Source organism: Lytechinus variegatus, chromosome 1 (assembly GCF_018143015.1).
Source record: "Lytechinus variegatus isolate NC3 chromosome 1, Lvar_3.0, whole genome shotgun sequence".
NCBI lineage: Eukaryota > Metazoa > Echinodermata > Echinoidea > Temnopleuroida > Toxopneustidae > Lytechinus > Lytechinus variegatus.
The window spans coordinates 46,453,059-46,475,031 of record NC_054740.1 but is presented as its reverse complement, the minus strand read 5'-3'; the positions used below and the strand labels follow the sequence as shown (position 1 = coordinate 46,475,031).

Below are 21,973 nucleotides of genomic sequence, written 5' to 3'. Positions count from 1 at the left end.
AATGTTTGACAAAATACCTTATATTCAGCTTTCTTATAAATATTTGTACTTATTTATTCATTATTATTAAACACACCCTTTCGTCCAAACCGGGGGGGGGGGGGGGGGGGGCTTTGGACGAAAGGGCGCGTTCCAGTGAACGCGACGCGACGTGGCGCTCCCAACGCACCCTTTCGGCCAAACCGGGGGGGCTTTGGACGAATCTTCGCGTTCGCGTTGACGCACCCTAATGCGACAGCACCCACCCTTTCGACATAAGCCAATTGTGAAAGCCTCAAGACAATCTTAAAACATGTCCTGCCTTATAATCATGAATAAGAAGGGTTTCCTCTTTACAAAAAAAAACACATTCGGATATTCAATGAATGATCTGTGAATGAAACACGCAATATTCATGTCAGAGTAAAAGTGAATTAGCAATGAAAGTCGTCAATACAGTTACATTTCCACTTCAATCCTTTTTGTTCAGTTTCGCGCAAGGGTGATCATTCCCTTTAAAATCATTTCCTGTTGTTGTCTCGCCTTTTAAAAGGTGCGCGCGCATGTCCTGAAACTAGCTTGCGCATACATCTATCGTGCAAAAACGCGCGTCAAACCAACGGGATCTCGGTGGAAGCATGGAAATCACGTTAGAAGCGGGGATGAAATCACGACCGAGCACGCTCGAATTTGCGTCTCAGTTTTGAGTTTCTCGCTACAAATCCGTTCAAATCCCGTTAGACCATCCCGCACATTTGCTAGCGTGTTTCACGATCCCGAATGCCAAGTTTCTTTTTCCCTGTAGTGTACATTTCCTTCATCTGTTTTGTTAATTGGACAAAAAGCTCCCCTTGTATGTTGAAGAAGAGCTTTTTGCAGTGCTCCTCTACCGCTCTCCTTAAAAGATCTAGGAGAGCTATTTATTGCTCCCCTCATAATTATAAAACTGAGTCCCTGGTAGATCTAGTTCTGGTTTGCGCTAGCGCAAATACGCTAACACAGCAGGTGCATCTAGATGAGCGCGCATCCTTGCCTCCTCATCTATCCTCTTATATTACTTGCACTTGATGCCCCCAAAATTGATGAAAGCAGTGATCCGGCAAGTAATCCTAGACATGTTGACAGCTAGAGAATAAACTCTCTATTTTTACTTGTACTTGATTACCCCAAATTTTCCGTCATAACATTGTCGAATCAAGTTAACCTTGTTGGCTAAATTAACCTTGATAGCTAGAGAATAAACTCTCTATTATTACTTGTACTTGATGCCCCCAAAATTTCAACAAAATTAACCTTGGAGCCCAAATTAACCTTGTTGGCAAAACTTAAACTTAAATGTCCCGCTTCAACCACTGAACTAGAATACGTATTTTCAGTTCAGTGGTTGAAGCGGGACATTTTAGCACTTTTTAATCTAGTACCGCTCATGAATTTGCTGCCCTCTATACGCGTCACGTAACTAGGTTGCATGAGGTCTCACGGGCCTAATTACTAGTGGTAGGCCATAGATATTCATTCGAGCCAACCCATTGCTATTTTTTTAATTTTGATATGGGTGATTGACAAAGTGTATGCATATGATTGTCCATCTAACACTGATTCTATTTTTGGTAATTACTGAACTTCCTTTTCCCTAATTGGGAAGAAATATCACCAATTTTGGACTATATTTTGACTGGCGGAAGGATTAGGGCTATTTTGCTGTTTGAGTTGATGAATCTGCTCCCTCCGACGGTGTCTTCAAACACGCCAATTTATTTTTAAAATGAGCCGGTCGAGGGACCCTTTTCTGGTCAGATATGGATTGCCAGATATAAATCCTATCCACTGGTAGTAAACATTCGACCCCCGAATTTCATCCTTATTTTTAATGAATTTTTTAAAGTGCCAATTTAACACATGAGTCTATGGGGAATGAATTAGGCCTGTGAGACCTATACCTTGACCATAGCCTATTACATGGGGAATTCCTTAGTGGATGAAATACCTGCCCAACTCTTCAGTAGCAGATTGTTTTTACTAGTAGACATGTTTCAATCATCAAGAGGTCCAAAAACTGAACTTCATGGCTATACAAGGCTACATAGGGGATACTACAGGTAACAAGTTGTTATTAGTAACTAACTCTGTGTTTGTGTACCTAGGCTAGGCTGTGTAGGCTGTGCGAATGTGTGTGTCACTGGGGCAATTGCTTGCATGTTGTCGTGTACGTGTTTTCGTATACCGACGAGCGCGCTGCTGTAAATCGTGTATTGCACCCATCACGAGATGAAGTACACATTAGATAGGCCTTGAATCAATTGCGCTTGTGAAATTGGTTCATGGGGAAGGGAATGAGAAGAGAAAACTTTAGAATTTGGCTGAAGAGTGGTGGATTCAAGAGGGGGGGTGGGGGTAGAGAAAAGCATAGTTAGTATGTGGGGGGGGGGGGGCTGAGAAAGAGTTCTACTGCTATCTTGTTCAACTTTTACTGACTTCTAGCCAGACTAGCCCCCATCCATTTAGAATACAAGCCATCTAACCCCCTGTCTCTTTCTCTTACACCCTGGCTTGGGCCCTTGTCATAGGAAGATGTGAATGTATAGTATGCTTGTATGTTGATTCTCATTTCTTTTTATTGTTATCTAATTAAACTCATGTGAATCTGGTATTTATATTGTGGGCAGATCTTGAATCCAGATATGCACACTATTCATATCTAGAATTTGCATTATAGGATTTGGGCCCTACATTGCATCCATTGTTGAGCTACATATAGGCGTGTAGGATGTATGTAAATCCATAGGGCACTAGACATTAGAAGTAACATTTGAAATGGTCATTACATAACACATCTGTATATTTCATGCATTTCTTTGTGATAAAGTGAGTGTACAGATGTTGAAGAAAAGCCAGGAAGGTAAATTAAAACGAAACCTTCATGTGCCATACAATACAGGTCTCACGGGCCTAATTACTAGTGGTAGGCCATAGATATTCATTCGAGCCAACCCATTGCTATTTTTTTTATTTTGATATGGCTGATTGACAAAGTGTATGCATATGATTGTCCATCTAACACTGATTCTATTTTTGGTAATTACTGAACTTCCTTTTCCCTAATTGGGAAGAAATATCACCAATTTTGGACTATATTTTGACTGGCGGAAGGATTAGGGCTATTTTGCTGTTTGAGTTGATGAATCTGCTCCCTCCGACGGTGTCTTCAAACACGCCAATTTATTTTTAAAATGAGCCGGTCGAGGGACCCTTTTCTGGTCAGATATGGATTGCCAGATATAAATCCTATCCACTGGTAGTAAACATTCGACCCCCGAATTTCATCCTTATTTTTAATGAATTTTTTAAAGTGCCAATTTAACACATGAGTCTATGGGGAATGAATTAGGCCTGTGAGACCTATAACAATGGATCAAAGATGGCGATGACAACAAATGTGAGTAAACTCTCTTCTTTTATTTTTCTATCGCATTTCTGCGATATTTTTTAACCATAACTATCCATTTTTTGCCAAACGTTGCCAACCATTATTTTTACCCATGTACAGAAGTGTTAACCTCAGATTCTAAACATAACTTGCAGTTTGGTGCATTTGTAGAGTTGCCTTTTCCCTCGGTACGTGGGAGCCTATGTATTTGAGCGCCAGGCGTTAGGGGAGTGACTACGTAGGTAGAAGACTTCACTCCCCAAACGCCTCAAGGCTACGTGTGAGTGTGTATGCATCATGTGTGCATGAAGCAGCTACATGTAGCGCGGCCTCCGCCAGGTGCGCTTGCGGAGAGCTGAGGTGATGGTAGGACAGCGCTTAGACCAAAAGCCTCGGTCTCTGTTATGTTAGTTGTTCAACTGAACTCTGTTGGCTTCACTCACCAAATACAGAGACCGAAGTTCTGGCGCGATCTGTACAGGGGACTCAATGGCCATATGTTTATGTACTTAAGATCGGATAAAATGGGGAAGTGAATGTGCGCGACAGCCGAGGTAAGTCACTTTTTTGTTTTAACTTGATTTTTCTCTGTTTTTTTGGCAATTAATGCCAAGAGGTAATATTAATTTGCATTTTGGACGCGTTTATTCTCAAAATTTTTATTCATTAAAGACAAAAATTGAAGAGCCCCGACGGGGGGATTTTGCATTGCAAGTCCCCTTATGGTGGCTGCACGATAGCGAGCCGTCTGTGTACGAGGAGAAAAAAAAAATGTTAAAAACTCCTCGAAACAGACGGCTGCCAGCTGTCTAGACAGCGCTCTGGGGCTGCTTTTGACCAAAATTGCAGCTCATTGTAGCAGATTAATGTGATTGTAATGTAAAATATGCAAAGCTTTGGAGCGGATTTCTTTCTTTTTTTTCTGGATAAGAAGAAAATGCTATTCCTTGGAGCGGCTTTCTTTGTTCTTCTTCTCAAGACAAAAATGCTATGCCTTGGAACGGAAATTTGAGTGTAAAAATGGGGGTCTCCTCCGCATACCCATTATGCATTATATACTGAGTGCCCCCCCCCCCCCCGGGGGTACCGGGAGCTCCGGCCCGCAGCGGGCTGGAGCCCAGGTACCGGTACTCGTCCGCATTAGGATTGGGGGGGAGTCGGGTGTCCGGACGCGTCTTTATCTTTTTGAAGCCTTCTTTTTTGTCTGGATTACACTAAAAATATGAATTCTGAGGCATTATCGTGATCCAAGTCCCGGTGACTTGGATCCACAGACAATTTTTTTCACAGTGTAAAACATGTCCTACCACTACCAGTACCTGTTTCTAATTCTACCAACCCCGTAGTTGTGTGTCACTTGTTCTTTTGATTGTAGAGCGCCACGTACGCCATGCTCAACAATCTTTGGTCTCCACTTTATTGGCGTATTAAATCAGAATTGCATCTACTTCTTTTCAATCTCTATTGCTTTAGTTCATAAACTAGTACTTTTCATATAAATAAATCATGATTTTATTTATCTTTTTACGTTTCTCAGAATAAAAAATTTGCTTTATTTCGTCTACATTCCTCTTCAGTCTTTATTTCGTCGATTCATAATTTACTAAATAAATCGGAATTGCATCGATCTACTTTTCCACCCATGGGTTCAATTCATCTCGTGTGCGAAGGATTATCATATGCACCTGGTGGACGTATGCACGCGAATATTTCATGCCATTTAAGGATGTTCCACAGTTATGTTTGTGCGCATTATGATCTGCGCATATTTTACACTTTGTGCGCTGACGTCACAATGGATGAATAGGTGATTAATTAGCTGTTGGTATGAGCTGATTTTTCTCATCATCTGCACTCTAACTGCAGATCTGATGAGTTATTTTATGAAGCTAAAAAAAAATGGAATTATTCCATGGACCATTTAAAAAAATATCTCTGCAATCTCAAAATACTTTACTCTGTAGTGCTGCCAAGAATCACGAATATGACCCTGAGTTTGAATAAATGGTAGAGTGCTTTTGATTTTTTCTTCACATAGATGCAAAGCATTCAGCGCATTTTTGGTGTTTAAAAAGCACATTTGCATTAATAAAAAATGCTGATAGTTTGTAAACAAGCACATGAACCCCAATTTTTTAATGACTGTACCTCTTGATTATAACTTCCTCTACAACTTTGCAAATTTTGGTAGAAATGACATGGATTTTGAATAAAGTGCAGAATTTCTTATACTTTTGTAGTTTGTTATTGAAATTTCACATTTTTGAGATTGGGTTTTTGTTTTATTTTACGCCATTTTTAAGAACTGACAATGCTGTTAAACTTAAAATTGCAAACAAATAGCACTATAAATAGATTCTCCATTCTAACGATACAATTATTAACTCTCTTGCAAAATTTTGATGACTTTATCATGTATTTTGACTGAGTAATAGAGGTTTAGATTCATTCTAGTAATCTTGCGAGGCCTCTAAAAATGCGAAATTCTTTTGAATGCACAATTTTTAAGAACATCAATTTAGGTGAACTTTGAAGCTCTATAGCAAAAAATCAAGCACATGGAATTATGTTAATTTTTGCATATTTCGAATATTAAGGTTCTAAAGTTCTAATGTGCAAAGTTTGGTGAAAATGACATGGATTTCACTTTAACTGTGGAACGTCCTTGCCATTACATTATAGCTAAGATTTCAAATTGTGCTATGACACTTACTGAACCACATGGATTGTTTTTTGACCTCTCTTTGCTGTTTTTTTTTTATAAAAAAGGGATTTTATCTTGAACTTCACGTACATGCCTCTTGGTCAGCGTGGATATCAATTTTCGCCTAAAGAGGGCGCGCGATATTATTCACAAGCAGGTTTGTTTACGGTTCTGCAGCTTGTACTGCTAGCTGCATTCTAGGCGCTCAGCATTATTTTCCTCTTTCTGTTTTTTTTTTTGCTGTCAAGTATATACATGAGATGCAACCTGTTGATTTTTAGTACAATTTCTCATTATGCGCCGACGACTTGAATCGAGAATGTTCGATAAGAAAAATTAGCATTTTGAATGTTGTTTGCGTAATTTCCACTGCAGGAGGGATCGAACAGAGTATCCTGGTTCAGGTTTGGAGGTAAGCGATAAAAACACTTTTATAAATAATTTCGAATTCCTTTTTAAAATGAACTTATTTCATACGATCAACATTAACATAGTGCAGAGATATTGAAAGGTTTGGTGTGTTTTATTCCCTCACATTCGTGTGATGAATGAAAACGTCAATATTCACTATGAAATCACATGTGTTGTGCGAGGTTAGTATAGGCTACTAACCTCGCATGTTGTGTGAGTGCTTCTTTTCAATCTCTATTGCTTTAGTTCATAAACTAGTACTTTTCATATAAATAAATCATGATTATATTCATCTTTTTATGTTTGTCACAATATGAAATTTGCTTTATTTTGTCTATGTTTTTACTAAATAAATCAATAGGCCTTATAATATCCCTCTTCAGTCTCCATTGTTTTATTTTGTTGATCCCTAATTTACTAAATAAATCAGAATTGAATCTCTTTTCATTCTCTATTGCTTTATTTCGTAAAAAAGTACTTTGCATGTAAATAAATCGGGATTATGATCTATGTTTCTCACAATGTAAAATATGCTTTATTTTGTCTACGTTTTGACTAAATAAATCAATATAGGACCTATCCCTCTAAAGTCTGCATTGCTTTATTTCGTCGATTCATAATTTACTAAATAAATCAGAATTGCATCTACTTCTTTTTAATATGTAGCTTTATGTCATAAACTAGTACTTTTCATATAGATAAATCTGGATTATATTTATCTTTTTATGTTTCTCACACTATGAAATTTGCTTTATTTCGTCTATGTTTTTACTAAATAAATCCGCATACATTCGTAATTCCGAAGCTTCGTAATTCCGAAGGTTCGGTTATTCCGAAGGTTCGTATTTCCGAAGGTTCGTAATTCCGAAGGTTCGTAATTCCGAAGGTTCGTCAATCCGAAAACGAAATAAGGTTCGTAATTCCGAAGGTTCGTCAATCCGAAAACGAAATAAGGTTCGTAATTCCGAAGGTTCGTTAATCCGAAAACAAAATGAGGTTCGTAATTCCGAAGGTTCGTCAATCCGAAAACGAAATAAGGTTCGTTAATCCGAAAACGAAATAAGGTTCGTTAATCCGAAAACGAAATAAGGTTCGTAATTCCGAAGGTTCGTTAATCCGAAAACGAAATAAGGTTCGTAATTCCGAAGGTTTGTTAATCCGAAAACGGAATAAGGTTCGTTAATCCGAAAATTAAATAAGGTTCGTATTTCCGAAAATGAAAATTATTCAGTTTGGTAACAAAAACGGTGTTGTCATTACAAGATTACACGATATTCTGCAATGATAGTAATAACGATCGATGATACATGCTTGTGTTGTGGCCAAAAGCATGTATTTCATTAAGAATAGGCGCCCTGATCAAGCATAGGTTAATTTTGATTTTATCTGAGCAATTGCTGCCTAAGCAAATGGTTTAAAGATGCAGGGATCAAGTGTGTTGGTCGCGTGCGAGTAACCATAGATAATAGAATTTGTATTGGAGGGGGTGTCATTTTTGATAACAGCTTCTGCTGGTAATAAAAATAAAAATAATACTAATAATGATCCTTGTGAGATGTTGAAAGCGCGAATCGCAAGCTCAAACTAGTAGACATTTTATGTAACAAGACGTGAACTTAAACATTCTGAGCATTTTTTGTAATCGTGAGAAAAATGTGTATCTTTCTAAAAAATTAACTCGAGGGCGAGCTGTAATTTGTTTATATACTGACCTGGGGCCCGTTGCATAAAACTTTTTACCTGAGAAAACTCAGGTTGTTTTTATCGGAGTTTTTGCTCTGTGCTAAAGGCATAATGGCGGAAATCAGACTAACCTTAGTTTTCAGTTTTTACAGAGTTTTCTCAGGTAAAATGTTTTATGCAACAGGCTTCTAAGTAACCTTTTAAGGACTGCATTTAGTGACTCATGAATAGAGTATATATCTCACGAACTAAATAAGGAGAGCGCGAACCGTAAGCTTAAAATTTGTGATATTCCACCTGAAAACTGGACATTTTTATACTTTTTTGTAACCAGGAATAGAATGAGTTCCTCAATAAACAATATTTGATACGAGCGAGAAACGTGAGCCAAAATTTTCAGATTTTCCAACCTGAAAACTGGACATTCTAAGCATCTTGTAAAAAAAATAATAATAGCTGGGAGAACAGTTTTCAGAACTGAAGTGGCTTCCCAGGGTAAATAATATCTATATCATAATTATCATTATTATCATTCTAGGACTACATGAAATTTCCAAAAGTTTGAGCACGTGATTCGCTCGCAACATCTCACAAGAATGCCCTTTTAACAGCAATTGACCAAAAAGGCGAATTATACATCTTCAGATTTGATTTCTTTCCCCCAAACCACTTGCTCGCTACGCTCGCAAAAATGACACATAGATATATAATTTATCAATCAGTTATCACTTAAAATATTTTGCTCAATGCAATTACTACAAAACACACAACCTCTTTACACAGATGATAATCTCATGGTGAAAATATACGTTTGCCCCAAATTGCCCCTATTGGCCCCTTTTTTTGGGCTTTGCTCTCCCCCCCCCAGGAAAATATGTTCCGCCGCCACTGGTTGAAACACGCATCGTCTTCATGGCTAATTGCAAAAATTTCTTAAAATGTCCCCTTTTGATCTGGTCAGAGCTTACATATTCAAAATGTCTGTTTGCGCTTCTTGCTCGCAGTTATTATCTTAATTTAGTTACATAGGCATCTCGTTTTGAAGATCACAAACATATTGCCCATCATATTAATAAAAAATATATAGCTCGCGCTCGCATTATTTAAAAGGATTTATCATGTTATTACATATTTACTTTATTTTATAAGTATAAAGCTAATTATTGACTGTGAGGACTACCCTTTCAAAGAAACAAACAAAAATCAACTTTAAGCTGCCGATCGAGGAAAATATGGCTGGAAAAAAATTGCCCCCTCCCCTATTTGACGATAGTTGGATTTGCCGGGAGGGAGGCAGGGGGCACTTCCCCCCCAAATGAAATAAAAAAAAACAAACAGGGAAATTAATATTTTCCAAAATGGGAAAGTTCCTTTTTCAAAAATAAATATGCCGTTTTTCGTGTTTTTCGAAATAAAATACTCTTTTTAAAGTATACAAGTTAAGTTTTCAGGCTGGAATATTGCAAATTTTCACTAAATGTTTTCTTTAACAGGTTCCTTTTCTGGTCAGTATGTTTAAGCTCGCGTTTTGCGCTCGTGTTAATTTTTTAGTTAGATGCACATCTGTTTAATGACAGCAGAAATCTGCTCGGATTTTTAAAAACTTATTTTCATTTTTTATTGAAATACCCTAAAGTTTTAGCTTGTGATTCACGCTCGCAACACCTCACAATAATGCCATTTTAAGAATAATTGACCCCCAAAAAGTTTTACAACTTCACCTTTGAATTTGTTTTACCAAGCCGCTCGCTCATTATACTCTCTCCCGAAAAATAAAGCCTAAATATACGTTTTGCCTTAATAAGAAATCACTTCAAAAAAAGGTTTTTCTCTACTTAATCACTATCAAACACACAATGACTTCAAGCAGATGATAATCTTAAGGTGAAAATATCAATTTTGACGTATGAGTTTCATTTTTTTGGCTTTACCCCCCAAACGAAATTCGTTCGGCCGCCCTTGCCTTTCAATCCTCATAACAATTGAACGGCAACAGTGTCCCCCGCCCCCTCCTCCTTGCCTCTGCCTCTGCTTTCCCGGTTTTAATTTTTCGTATTAACGAACCTTATTTTGTTTTCGGATTAACGAACCTTATTTCGTTTTCGGATTAACGAACCTTATTTCGTTTTCGGATTAACGAACCTTATTTCGTTTTCGGATTAACGAACCTTATTTTGTTTTCGGATTAACGAACCTTATTTAGTTTTCGGATTAACGAACCTTCGGAAAAACGAACCTTATTTCGTTTTCGGATTAACGAACCTTCGGAACAATGAACCTTATTTCGTTTTCGGATTAACGAACCTTCGGAACAACGAACCTTATTTCGTTTTCGGATTAACGAACCTTCGGAACAATGAACCTTATTACGTTTTCGGATTATCGAACCTTCGGAATAACGAACCGTCGGAATTACGCCACAAATGTTCGGATTAACGAACCCTTTTTCGTTTTCGGATTAACGAACATAGAGGTATAGGCAATTTACGTGTTTCGGAATTACGAACCTTCGGAATAAAGAACCTTCGGAATTACGAAGCTTCGGAATTACGAAGTGTAACCAATAAATCGGCCCCGATTATATCCCTCTTCAGTCTCCATTGCTTTATTTCGTATAACCCTAATTTACTAAATGAATCAGAATTGCATCTACTTCTTTTTCAGTATAGCTTTATTTCGTCGTACTTTTTAGTTATGCTATAAATAAATCTCATAAATTTTTGTTATGATTATGCTTTATTTCTTTTGTCTATCACATTCTTACTAAATAAATCAAATTGCATATCTCCCTCTGTCTCCATTGCTTTATTTCGTCAGGTAAAAAGAATGTCTGTATAATTACTCCTAGGATTCAAGTCCCCCTTCATCCGAATTAAACCACTGTGTCACTTTTAGACAGTTTCCTTTTTCGATGACGAATTATTAGAATCAATAGAATTGAATTAAAACAGTATATACTGCTCCTCGTGATCCAAGTCCCCTCTCCTAAAAATACAAAACGGCAATTAACCCGTTGATATTCATCTACCCCTCATTTCCCTCCTCTTCAAAACCACTCTGCCACTTTTAGACAGTTTCCTAGAGATGATTAATGAATGTTTTCGATAATAAGAATCAGTAAAATCAATGAAAATCACATTAAAAACACTATTGAACTGTCTAATTACTCCTCGTGATCCAAGTCCCCTTCCCGTGTTGAGTTCGTCCAATATCCCATCGGAGGATTTGGATAACGAGGAGTAGTATGGGAAATTAGTAGTCTCAACACGGGAAGGGGACTCTGATCACAAGGAGTAATTAGTAAAATAGTGCTTTAGTGTGATTAAGTTTGTCTTAATTAGTGTTGTTATTGTGTCAACAGGAAAACGTGCGGTGGAAGGAAGTTCCCGTTCAGAGAGAAGCTTTGCACCGTTTCGCATTGCGAACAATAGATTTCTTTTGAAAATCTTCCAACCGTGGATTCCATTGAAAGATTACTGATATTTGAGGTGTGTCTCAAGTTTGTCCCCAGTGACTTGGATGATGATAAGGCCAATTCTGATAGCTGTAATCATCGTCTATTTTGTTCTCTATGATATTTCCTAATATTTTGTACTAAAAATTGATGAAACTTAGCTTGCAGTGCGCTTGTCAGGGGTTGAAATTGCGGTTGCCCGAGTGCCATTGTTGGCAACCTAAAAATCCCGACATGGTTGCCCAGGAATGAAACCAAGAAAATTCTTGATATTTTTTTCTCAAAGAGAATAAAACTCTGGAATTTAGCGGCAAGCAAGAATGCTTTTCCAGTCCAAATTTTACAACTTTGGGAACAGGAAAAACGTCTTTCAAGATCGCAAAGTTAACAAAATGTTTAAAGCGCCAGATTTCATAATTATCTTGATAGAATTCAAAATAAACCACCGTGCTAGCATATATACTGGCAAGCTATGGGTGTCGATCTGTATTCATGGTTGGGGGCTGTTTTGTTCTCTTGTGAGGGATCTTTTTAATTTTATTTTTGATATATTTTATTTTATTATTCTTTTAGTTTAGGATGGATTCTGTGAAAATTTGAATGCTTCATTTGGCATTCATGTGATATTCTCTCTTCTCATGATAGGATTGATAAAATGGAGCAGCAGGGACCAGATGTACATGTAGCTAGTTCCAAACAGTCGGAAGCTACCAACCGAGCTGAGTTGGACAAATGTCTGGAGGTACTGAAAGTTGCCAAGTCTGACCCAGAGAAGTTTGCTGCCCTTTTGTTGGTATGTTGTACTATGATATCTAGCACTTTCATGTAGCTTCACCTAATCATAAATAGGAATGCAAGTAACAAAGTCATTCGGAAAACTTTCTTTTCCAGCTTATGGCCTTTAAGCCCCTTTTACAATCGACGTACGACCATTTGCGACCTTTTGGTTGCATGACAGGCTGCAACAGGCATCAATCGCTATTCATTTCATAAGATCGCACAGAGGCTTTCACAAATGCAACAGCTGTTCTACAACAAAAGCAACCAGTAAACCCTGTGCACGAGTAAGTGGCATATACTCGTATTGTGCTCGTGCGAGTGGTCGTGCAATCACATGCCAATGTTGCATGAGGGATTGTGAGTGGTTTCATATCAACATGACCTCCCCCAGATATGCTGTATTCATACAAAATTGAATGTTGAAAACCAACTTGAGATAAAATGTAAAGAAAATGAAGGGTTCAAGATTTCAAATTCAAAACTTTTATTAATTCATATCTCAGGTAACCAAGGTTATCAAAGCAGAAAGCACTGATGCTGCAATAAGAAAGAGAATCTTTGATGCTGTTGGGTTCACCTTCCTATCTCGTCTCTTGTCATCAAGTGAGTATCAGTTTTGAAAAAAGAAATACGTTACAAGTGTACCAAGGAGATGCCATGATAGGGTAATATACAAATATACCATGACGATCTAGGATCTAGCTAAAACTATTCACATCAAGGGAACATCAATGGTACTATTGATGTTCCTGAATGTGAATATTTTTAGCTTGTTCAGAGAATGAGTCAGTGTATATTTCTTTTATATCCTTTCCACCTATATCATTCCTCATCACATCAATTAAAAAAAAAGAAAAAATGGATGAATTATGATTTTTGTCTCACCTGCATAGCAGAGTGAGACTATAGGCGCCGCTTTTCCGACTGCGACGGCGTCAACATCAAATCTTAACCTGAGGTTAAGTTTGTGAAATGACATCATAACTTAGAAAGCATATGGACCTAGTTCATGAAACTTGGCTATAGGGTTAATCAAGTATTACTGAACATCCTAGTAGAGTTTCATGTCACATGACCAAGGTCAAAGGTCATTTAGGGTCAATGAACTTAGACCAAGTTGGAGGAATCAACATCAAAATCTTAACCTGAGGTTAAGTTTTTGAAATGTCATCATAACTTAGAAAATATATGGACCTAGTTCATGAAACTTGGACATAAGGTTAATCAAGTATCACTGAACATCTTGCATGAGTTTCACGTCACATGATCAAGGTCAAAGGTCATTTAGGGTAAATGAACTTTGGCCGAATTGGGGGTATCTGTTGAATTCCCATCATAACTTTGAAAGTTTATGGATCTGATTCATGAACCTTGGACATAATAGTAATCAAGCATCACTGAACATTTTGTGCAAGTTTCAGGTCTAATGATTAAGGTCAAAGGTCATTTAGGGTCAATGAACTTTGGCCGAATCGGGGGTATCTGATGAATTACCATCATAACTTTGAAAGTTTATTGGTCTAGTTCGTTAAACTTGGACATTAGAGTAATCAAGTATCACTGAACATCCTGTGCGCATTTCAGGTCACATGACCAAGGTCAAAGGTCAATGAACTTTAGCCAAATTGGGTGTATCTGTTGAATTACCATCATAACTGAAAGTTTATGGATCTGATTCATGGAACTTGTACATAAGAGTAATCAAGTATCACTGAACATCCTGTGCGAGTTTCAGGTCACATGATCACGGTCAAAGGTCATGTAAGGTCAATGAACTTTGGCCATTTTGGGTTTTTTTTGTCTCACCTGCGAAGCAGAGTGAGACTATAGGCGCCGCTTTTCCGACGGCGGCGGCGGCGGCGGCGGCGACGGCGGCGGCGGCGTCAACATCAAATCTTAACCTGAGGTTAAGTTTTTGAAATGACATCATAACTTAGAAAGTATATGGACCTAGTTCATGAAACTTGGCCATAAGGTTAATCAAGTATTACTGAACATCCTATTAAAGTTTCATGCCACATGACCAAGGTCAAAGGTCATTTAGGGTCAATGAACTTAGACCATGTTGGAGGAATCAACATCGAAATCTTAACCTGAGGTTAAGTTTTTGAAATGTCATCATAACTTAGAAAATATATGGACCTAGTTCATGAAACTTGGACATAAGGTTAATCAAGTATCACTGAACATCCTGCATGAGTTTCACGTCACATGACCAAGGTCAAAGGTCATTTAGGGTCAATGAACTTTGGCCGAATTGGGGATATCTGTTGAATTCCCATCATAACTTTGAAAGTTTATGGATCTGATTCATGAAACTTGGACATAATAGTAATCAAGCATCACTGAATATTTTGTGCAAGTTTCAGGTCTAATGATTAAGGTCAAAGGTCATTTAGGGTCAATGAACTTTGGCCGAATCGGGGGTATCTGATGAATTACCATCATAACTTTGAAAGTTTATTGGTCTAGTTCGTTAAACTTGGACATTAGAGTAATCAAGTATCACTGAACATCCTGTGCGCATTTCAGGTCACATGACCAAGGTCAAAGGTCAATGAACTTTAGCCAAATTGGGTGTATCTGTTGAATTACCATCATAACTGAAAGTTTATGGATCTGATTCATGGAACTTGTACATAAGAGTAATCAAGTATCACTGAACATCCTGTGCGAGTTTCAGGTCACATGATCACGGTCAAAGGTCATGTAAGGTCAATGAACTTTGGCCATTTTGGGTTTTTTTTGTCTCACCTGCGAAGCAGAGTGAGACTATAGGCGCCGCTTTTCCGACGGCGGCGGCGGCGGCGGCGGCGGCGACGGCGGCGGCGGCGTCAACATCAAATCTTAACCTGAGGTTAAGTTTTTGAAATGACATCATAACTTAGAAAGTATATGGACCTAGTTCATGAAACTTGGCCATAAGGTTAATCAAGTATTACTGAACATCCTATTAAAGTTTCATGCCACATGACCAAGGTCAAAGGTCATTTAGGGTCAATGAACTTAGACCATGTTGGAGGAATCAACATCGAAATCTTAACCTGAGGTTAAGTTTTTGAAATGTCATCATAACTTAGAAAATATATGGACCTAGTTCATGAAACTTGGACATAAGGTTAATCAAGTATCACTGAACATCCTGCATGAGTTTCACGTCACATGACCAAGGTCAAAGGTCATTTAGGGTCAATGAACTTTGGCCGAATTGGGGATATCTGTTGAATTCCCATCATAACTTTGAAAGTTTATGGATCTGATTCATGAAACTTGGACATAATAGTAATCAAGCATCACTGAATATTTTGTGCAAGTTTCAGGTCTCATGATTAAGGTCAAAGGTCATTTAGGGTCAATGAACTTTGGCCGAATTGGGTTCATCAGTTGAATTACCATCAAAACTTTGAAAGTTTATGGATCTGATTCATGAAACTTGTACATAAGAGTAATCAAGTATCACTGAACATTCTGTGCGAGTTTCAGGTCACATGACCAAGGTCAAAGGTCATTTAGGGTCAATGAACTTTGGCCAAATTGGGGATATCTGTTGAATTCCCATCATAACTTTGAAAGTTTATGGATCTGATTCATGAAACTTGGACATAATAGTAATCAAGCATCACTGAATATTTTGTGCAAGTTTCAGGTCTCATGATTAAGGTCAAAGGTCATTTAGGGTCAATGAACTTTGGCCGAATTTGGTGTATCAGTTGAATTACCATCAAAACTTTGAAAGTTTATGGATCTGATTCATGAAACTTGTACATAAGAGTAATCAAGTATCACTGAACATCCTGTGCGAGTTTCAGGTCAAATGATCAAGGTCAAAGGTCATGTAAGGTCAATGAACTTTGGCCATGTTGGGGTTTTTTGTTGAATAACCATCATATCTCTGTAAGTTTATTGGTCTAGTTCATAAAAAGTGGACATAAGAGTAACCATGTATCACTGAACATCTTGTGCGAGTTCGAGTAGTATTCAAAGTCAGCACTGCTGCTATATTGAACCGCGTGATGCAGGTGAGACGGCCAGAGGCATTCCACTTGTGTTGAATAACCATCATATCTCTGTAAGTTTATTGGTCTAGTTCATAAAAAGTGGACATAAGAGTAACCATTTATCACTGAACATCTTGTGCGAGTTAGAGTAGTTTTCAAAGTCAGCACTGCTGCTATATTGCATTGCGTGATGCAGGTGAGACGGCCAGAGGCATTCCACTTGTTAAAATTTTTTATTTACCGGTACTCTAAGCAGGCAGCCATCCACCCACCTCCCCCCTCCCTGTGCTAGGCGCAACCGGTGAGATGAAAAATTAACTTTTTCATGGCAAACATTTTTCCTAGTAAAACTCTTTGATTTCTCCTTATGTTCTCTCTCAATGCAGCAATCTAAAGCAAGGGATTGTAGAAACACCTTTGTATATGCATTGCTAAATGTATAATATGATTAATACAGTGAAGATATTAATACATATAAGTATAGGTTTGATGCAGCTGATTTCAGATTTGTTCTCATCGGTGTTCAAATTACTTTATCTTTTCAGAGAGCCATTTTTTTTCATGATTCAACGCATGCTTCATTTAAAATTCATTTAATGTTTAACATTGTTTATTTAATTAATATTTATTTTTTCTACATTGTTATTAATTGTCAAATGGTTTAGGTATTTGATTTATTGTTGTTCATTTAATGTTTATTTGCATCTCATGTATTAAATCAATTGGACATTTTTTACAATTTTTTTCCATCAAATAGAATAGGATGAAGTTTATCAAATTTGAACAGAATTTGCACTCAGAGAAATTCTTTTGTAATTTATTTGATAAAAACTCAATTTATAATTATTTTATGAAATATTGAATGCATCGCAGCCTGACAGGGACAGCTAACGTCAACATGTCAACTTTTTTCTCAAGCTAAGCTACGCCTACACCAGCGCAGCTACTAGCACAGCTCACAGTCAGTTATCTTCGCAACACAGGCGGGTACAAAAAATGCATTAGCGGCATTACATGTATATACTCTGGCACTGACTGTTACCAGAAATCGGGGCTGAAAATCCTGATTTTGCCTTTCAAATCGCGGGATCCGCGCCATACTTTCGGAGCACCTGGTGGTTTAGTTCAGATTTAAAAAGTAAAGTCCCTAAAAATTACGCTACAATTAAAAATTTTTTATTTTGTTCTGAGTTCAAAAATTTTGTTTTCTAGCAAATTAAGGATGATATCTTCAAAACAAATAAAAAAGCCAATTTTTACTATCAAAGTTATGGCAAGACGGATGCCGCGCAGCATTTTGAAAAATGGTACCCGGGGATATTGGAGTTTCACTGAACTGGATGTGCAATTTCTGAAGTGCTGATCCCGTGATTCGTTAAAGTCCTCTCAGTTACACATCAGAAAGCGACAATGCGTGGGAAGTATAACTACAGCTGTGCTGGCCTGGCTTCTATACAAGGCATCGATGGGAGACTGGATGGGAAACGGATGGGAGTGATTTTCATGTTGGGAGTTGCTCCATTCTAGGCAGTTGCGAGAGCATTTCAAAAGCACATGATCGGAATCTCTTGTTGCTCCTGTCTATTTTCAACGCTGGTTCTCATGGTTCTTGGCAAATTTACCATTCTTCAAAATCTATTTAGATGCACACTAGGCCTGGGAGTAAACATTGATTGATCGAATGGTTCGATTGGCATGCCGCCAATCACCAATTGATTAGCAAAATTTACACTAATCGAATTTTCGGCAGATCCCGATTATGACATTGGGATAACTCGAATACCCAAGTAATAATAACAAAATGACAAGAAAACAATGATGACAACGGTTTTTGAATACTTCATACAGGCTTAAAACTTTATGTTACCGAGGTAATTTTTCAAAAATTATCAATAATTGTATCACATTTACAGTTACACACCAACATGAAAGCGCTCCGAAAATTTTAATCCCACCCGACCTCAGAGCTACCAAGTCTCACGCATTATGTGTGAGACTCAAGCATTTTGGACTCTTGTTCATCCCCTCAAATTTCTGTCTCACGCCACTATCACAGCCTATCCCCATATACATTGTGCACAATGTCTGTGATCTCACTCAGATTCACAGAAAATCTCACACATAGCTGGTCTTTGAACTTGGCATCTCTGCGACCTTGCCCTCGATACACAAAATAAGATCATTGTGTGCACAAAACAAAAAGAAAACACACAACCAGCTCACTTGAGCTGATTGGACCTTCGGATAGCCAATGAAACTTTTTGGGAAACAAAGAAGGCACTTGGTTCCCTTATCTGGAAAGGTCATGACTTCAGAAATAAATTGACCCCTCCCCCATCTGTGTGTGTGAGGGAGAGAGACAGAGAGAGGGAGAAAGTAAGGGTGGGAGCGGGAGAATTCCTTTCATGTTTCAAAACAATAATGCAACCTTTTTTATATCCCCCTCACACAATGAAAACTACATTCCAACATGCGCCCGTCTTCACCAGTACTTTCTCGACTAGTCTCCAAAAATAGACCCAGTTATACATGTAGGTTCAAATGATAAAAACTTATAATTTTAAAAGGTATTTCAAATTAAATATTTTGCAAAATATTTTTTTGAAATACATGTTTAGCATCGTGGGCAGTGCCAAAAGTGGGGGCGGGGACATGGTGTGGGCAAGGGATGAAATTGTTCAAGTGAAATGCTTCACCTGGGGTCAGCCTCAAAGAATAGTTCATGAATGAGTTGTTAACATCTTTGGGCTTTGGACTTTGGACTCAGCTGATCTGGGCTGATTCGTTCATATGCAGGGGTGTGGCACTTGGAGGGATGTATGCATAGAACCAGAGTACCAGCATGGATTTAGGAAAGATTTTCATTGGAACAATAAACTGAAAGTTTTAATCTCATTTCATGTAGTTTCTTTTGATATAAATATGGAGAAGGGGAAAAAGGTCCTACTTTCATGGGGGGGGGGGGTCACCATAAAGTAGGTCAACTATTGTGACTTAAAAGACGTGATTTCCTGACGAACCTTTGAATCATTCGATTATTTTTTCAGGAAATAATCGAATAGTAAAAATGACAAGCGTCCCAGGCCTAATGCACACCCTGGGTTACGTTATCACACTTCAAGAAATCGACAGTGCGAAGTAATGAGCATGCATTTCAAAGGGAAATCCAATCTAAGAAAAGTTATTCTTCAGCAAAGAATAGAGAAAGAGACATGTGGATGAAAATTTCAACAAATTTGGCTGAATGAGAAGAAAATCATGTTTTATTGGTATTATAAAAGGTGCTTTGGAAACACCATGATTAAAGTACATGTACTCACCGAATTGCTATTTACCCTAAAAGAGTAGGGTTATTTGGGCCCATCTCACAAAGCGGGGGGGGGGGGAGGGATGGTGCAGAGATCTCGGCCTTCGATCGCGGGAGCGCCATGAAAATTTGCACGGTGGTCGTGTGCGATAAAATCTACAAGGCTGTATGATTAGTATTTTAGAAACAGTGAGATTTTTATGAATTAATTATGCTAATTCATGCATGAAATAAAACATTTGCTCTATTCAACTATCATACGGCATTATTCCCTTTTTTGTGTTTGTGATCATATAAAATACAAGCAAACTTTTGCTCTGTCATCTGCTTGTGCAATTGTTACCCTTCCAGCGCGTACCGTCGCAGTGCATGCATCGACGGCAGGAACAAAAAAAATTTACTCGATTTTCCCCCCCTTCAAAATTCTGTCCATCGATGTTTGGTTGAATGAAAGTTGTCGAACACCGGTTTTCAAAATAATCTATATGACTCAGGCTTTATGAATCTAGTTCATGAAACGTAAATATAAGGATAATCAAGTATGAATGATTGTTTTGCACACGTCTTAAGTCACATGATCAATTCGGGTCAATGGAAATAGTATTTTATCATCATTGAATGTTTTATTCTGTGAATAATTATTCAATAGCTATTTTCAAAGTCAGCACTGCTCTTATAGCGAAGCGCATAATGCAGGTGAGACTGCCAGAAGCGTTCTACTTGTTTGTTTTATATTTCGTTGAAAATGTTAGCTGAGATAGCCTTTACGGGGACTTCAAATGTTTTTCTTTTTTTTTTTTAGGTTCAGTACCAGATGGATGTGATAGTCAGATGTATAAATCATTAGCCATGACTCTCCTAGCATGCTTCAGTACTGATCCATTATTAGCAGCGAGTCCACAGATGGTAAATAAACTACCACAAATCATGGAATGCATCACCATGGCAACTAGGTAATGTAAGCAGAAAGTTGAAGGGACATTGTAGAATCAATGTGATTCAAAACATGGAGTACCATCCTTCCCATATATTTTGAAGCAATATTTTATGTGCACGGATGAAACATGTTAGGCATGTGGTTCATTGGATTTTTTAAGCAAGTTGTAGATAAAACTATTTTTGCCTAACGATTGACTTTCTGGCCAGTTACAAAATGAAACATGGTTTGTAATCCTTACTATAATTTGGCTAATCTTGTATGTCCTTCCGTTTGTTTAACGCAGCTTTTCTCCGTGGTTTTCCACTCAATCGAGCTGGAATTTTTTCTAAACATGGTTAAATTGTTCACAGATTGTCATTAGGGGGGTTGTTTGTGGTATTTTGGTCGCATCATTTAAAGTTTTTTTACAATTCGTAACTTTTTGGCATTCCTTTTCGCAGCCCTGAGTATAGCTTTGAAGTTCCCAGTCCCTTTTACCTCTCTCGGGTCAGCGAAATACAAAGCGTGCATGCCATCATGCCGACTGTTGACCGGGTATGGTACGGTATACGGTACGTACTTACTCATGCGCTGGCTGCATGCATATATGCATGTGTGCGCGCTGCTGAAACGTAAACAACATACCGTAATCGGCCGATGTCCTCGGTGGTTACCGTACCGGAGAGTACGACTTTCTGATAAACCTATTAATTTCTTTTATTGTGAATGATTCTGCAGTGAAGCCCCATTCTGTCATTCTAACGTATGATAAATTTGTTACTTAAAAGGCTCAAGATCTAGAAATCTATAGCCTAGCCCTAGGCCTAGGCTACTATCAAATGCTGGTCATAAGTGGTAAGAAAGTTTTTATGTTATAGGCAGTGTATACAGCCACATACATGTGGCCACACGCGTGTGGTTATATCCAATACTAGGCCGGTAAGCACTAAATGGTACCAATCCTGCAGACGCAAGCTCATAAATATTCTGTCCCGGTATTTTGCCTCCAGTTCACATGTTTATATTTTGTTTGACATGTATTCTACAAAACTCTGTTGTAGATATGGAGATGTTTATTAAAAATGTAGATATGAATATAACAGTGTAAAAATGGTTTATCGCTTGAACAGCCAATACTGTGTATCTATAACAGACATACATGTACAGGGACCTTTTTTATGCATTATAACATGCCATCTCAAATATTATGATCTTTTCATCTACAACTGTTGTAGCATATCTTGCCTTTAATTAACATGATTATATTTTATAAATTGTGTGTTATATTTTTATGAAAAAAGACATAATCTA

At 37.9% G+C, this 21,973-nt stretch overlaps 1 protein-coding gene across 6 annotated transcripts in view; it reads left to right on the top strand.

The window, feature by feature from the left end:
- Window positions 1-21,973, top strand: part of LOC121415206 (neurochondrin-like) — a 61,228-nt gene that overhangs the window by 8,613 nt on the left and 30,642 nt on the right. For 3 of the 6 annotated variants that reach the window (XM_041608408.1, XM_041608415.1, XM_041608375.1), the window contains exons 2-6: window positions 6,486-6,522; window positions 11,566-11,692; window positions 12,304-12,451; window positions 12,942-13,041; window positions 20,546-20,696. In XM_041608408.1, coding sequence (XP_041464342.1) covers window positions 12,314-12,451; window positions 12,942-13,041; window positions 20,546-20,696 — 389 coding nt within the window. In that variant the 5' untranslated portion in view covers window positions 6,486-6,522; window positions 11,566-11,692; window positions 12,304-12,313. The remainder of the gene's footprint in view (window positions 1-6,485; window positions 6,523-11,565; window positions 11,693-12,303; window positions 12,452-12,941; window positions 13,042-20,545; window positions 20,697-21,973) is intronic. The other 3 variants (XM_041608383.1, XM_041608399.1, XM_041608390.1) reach the window with 3 other exon arrangements.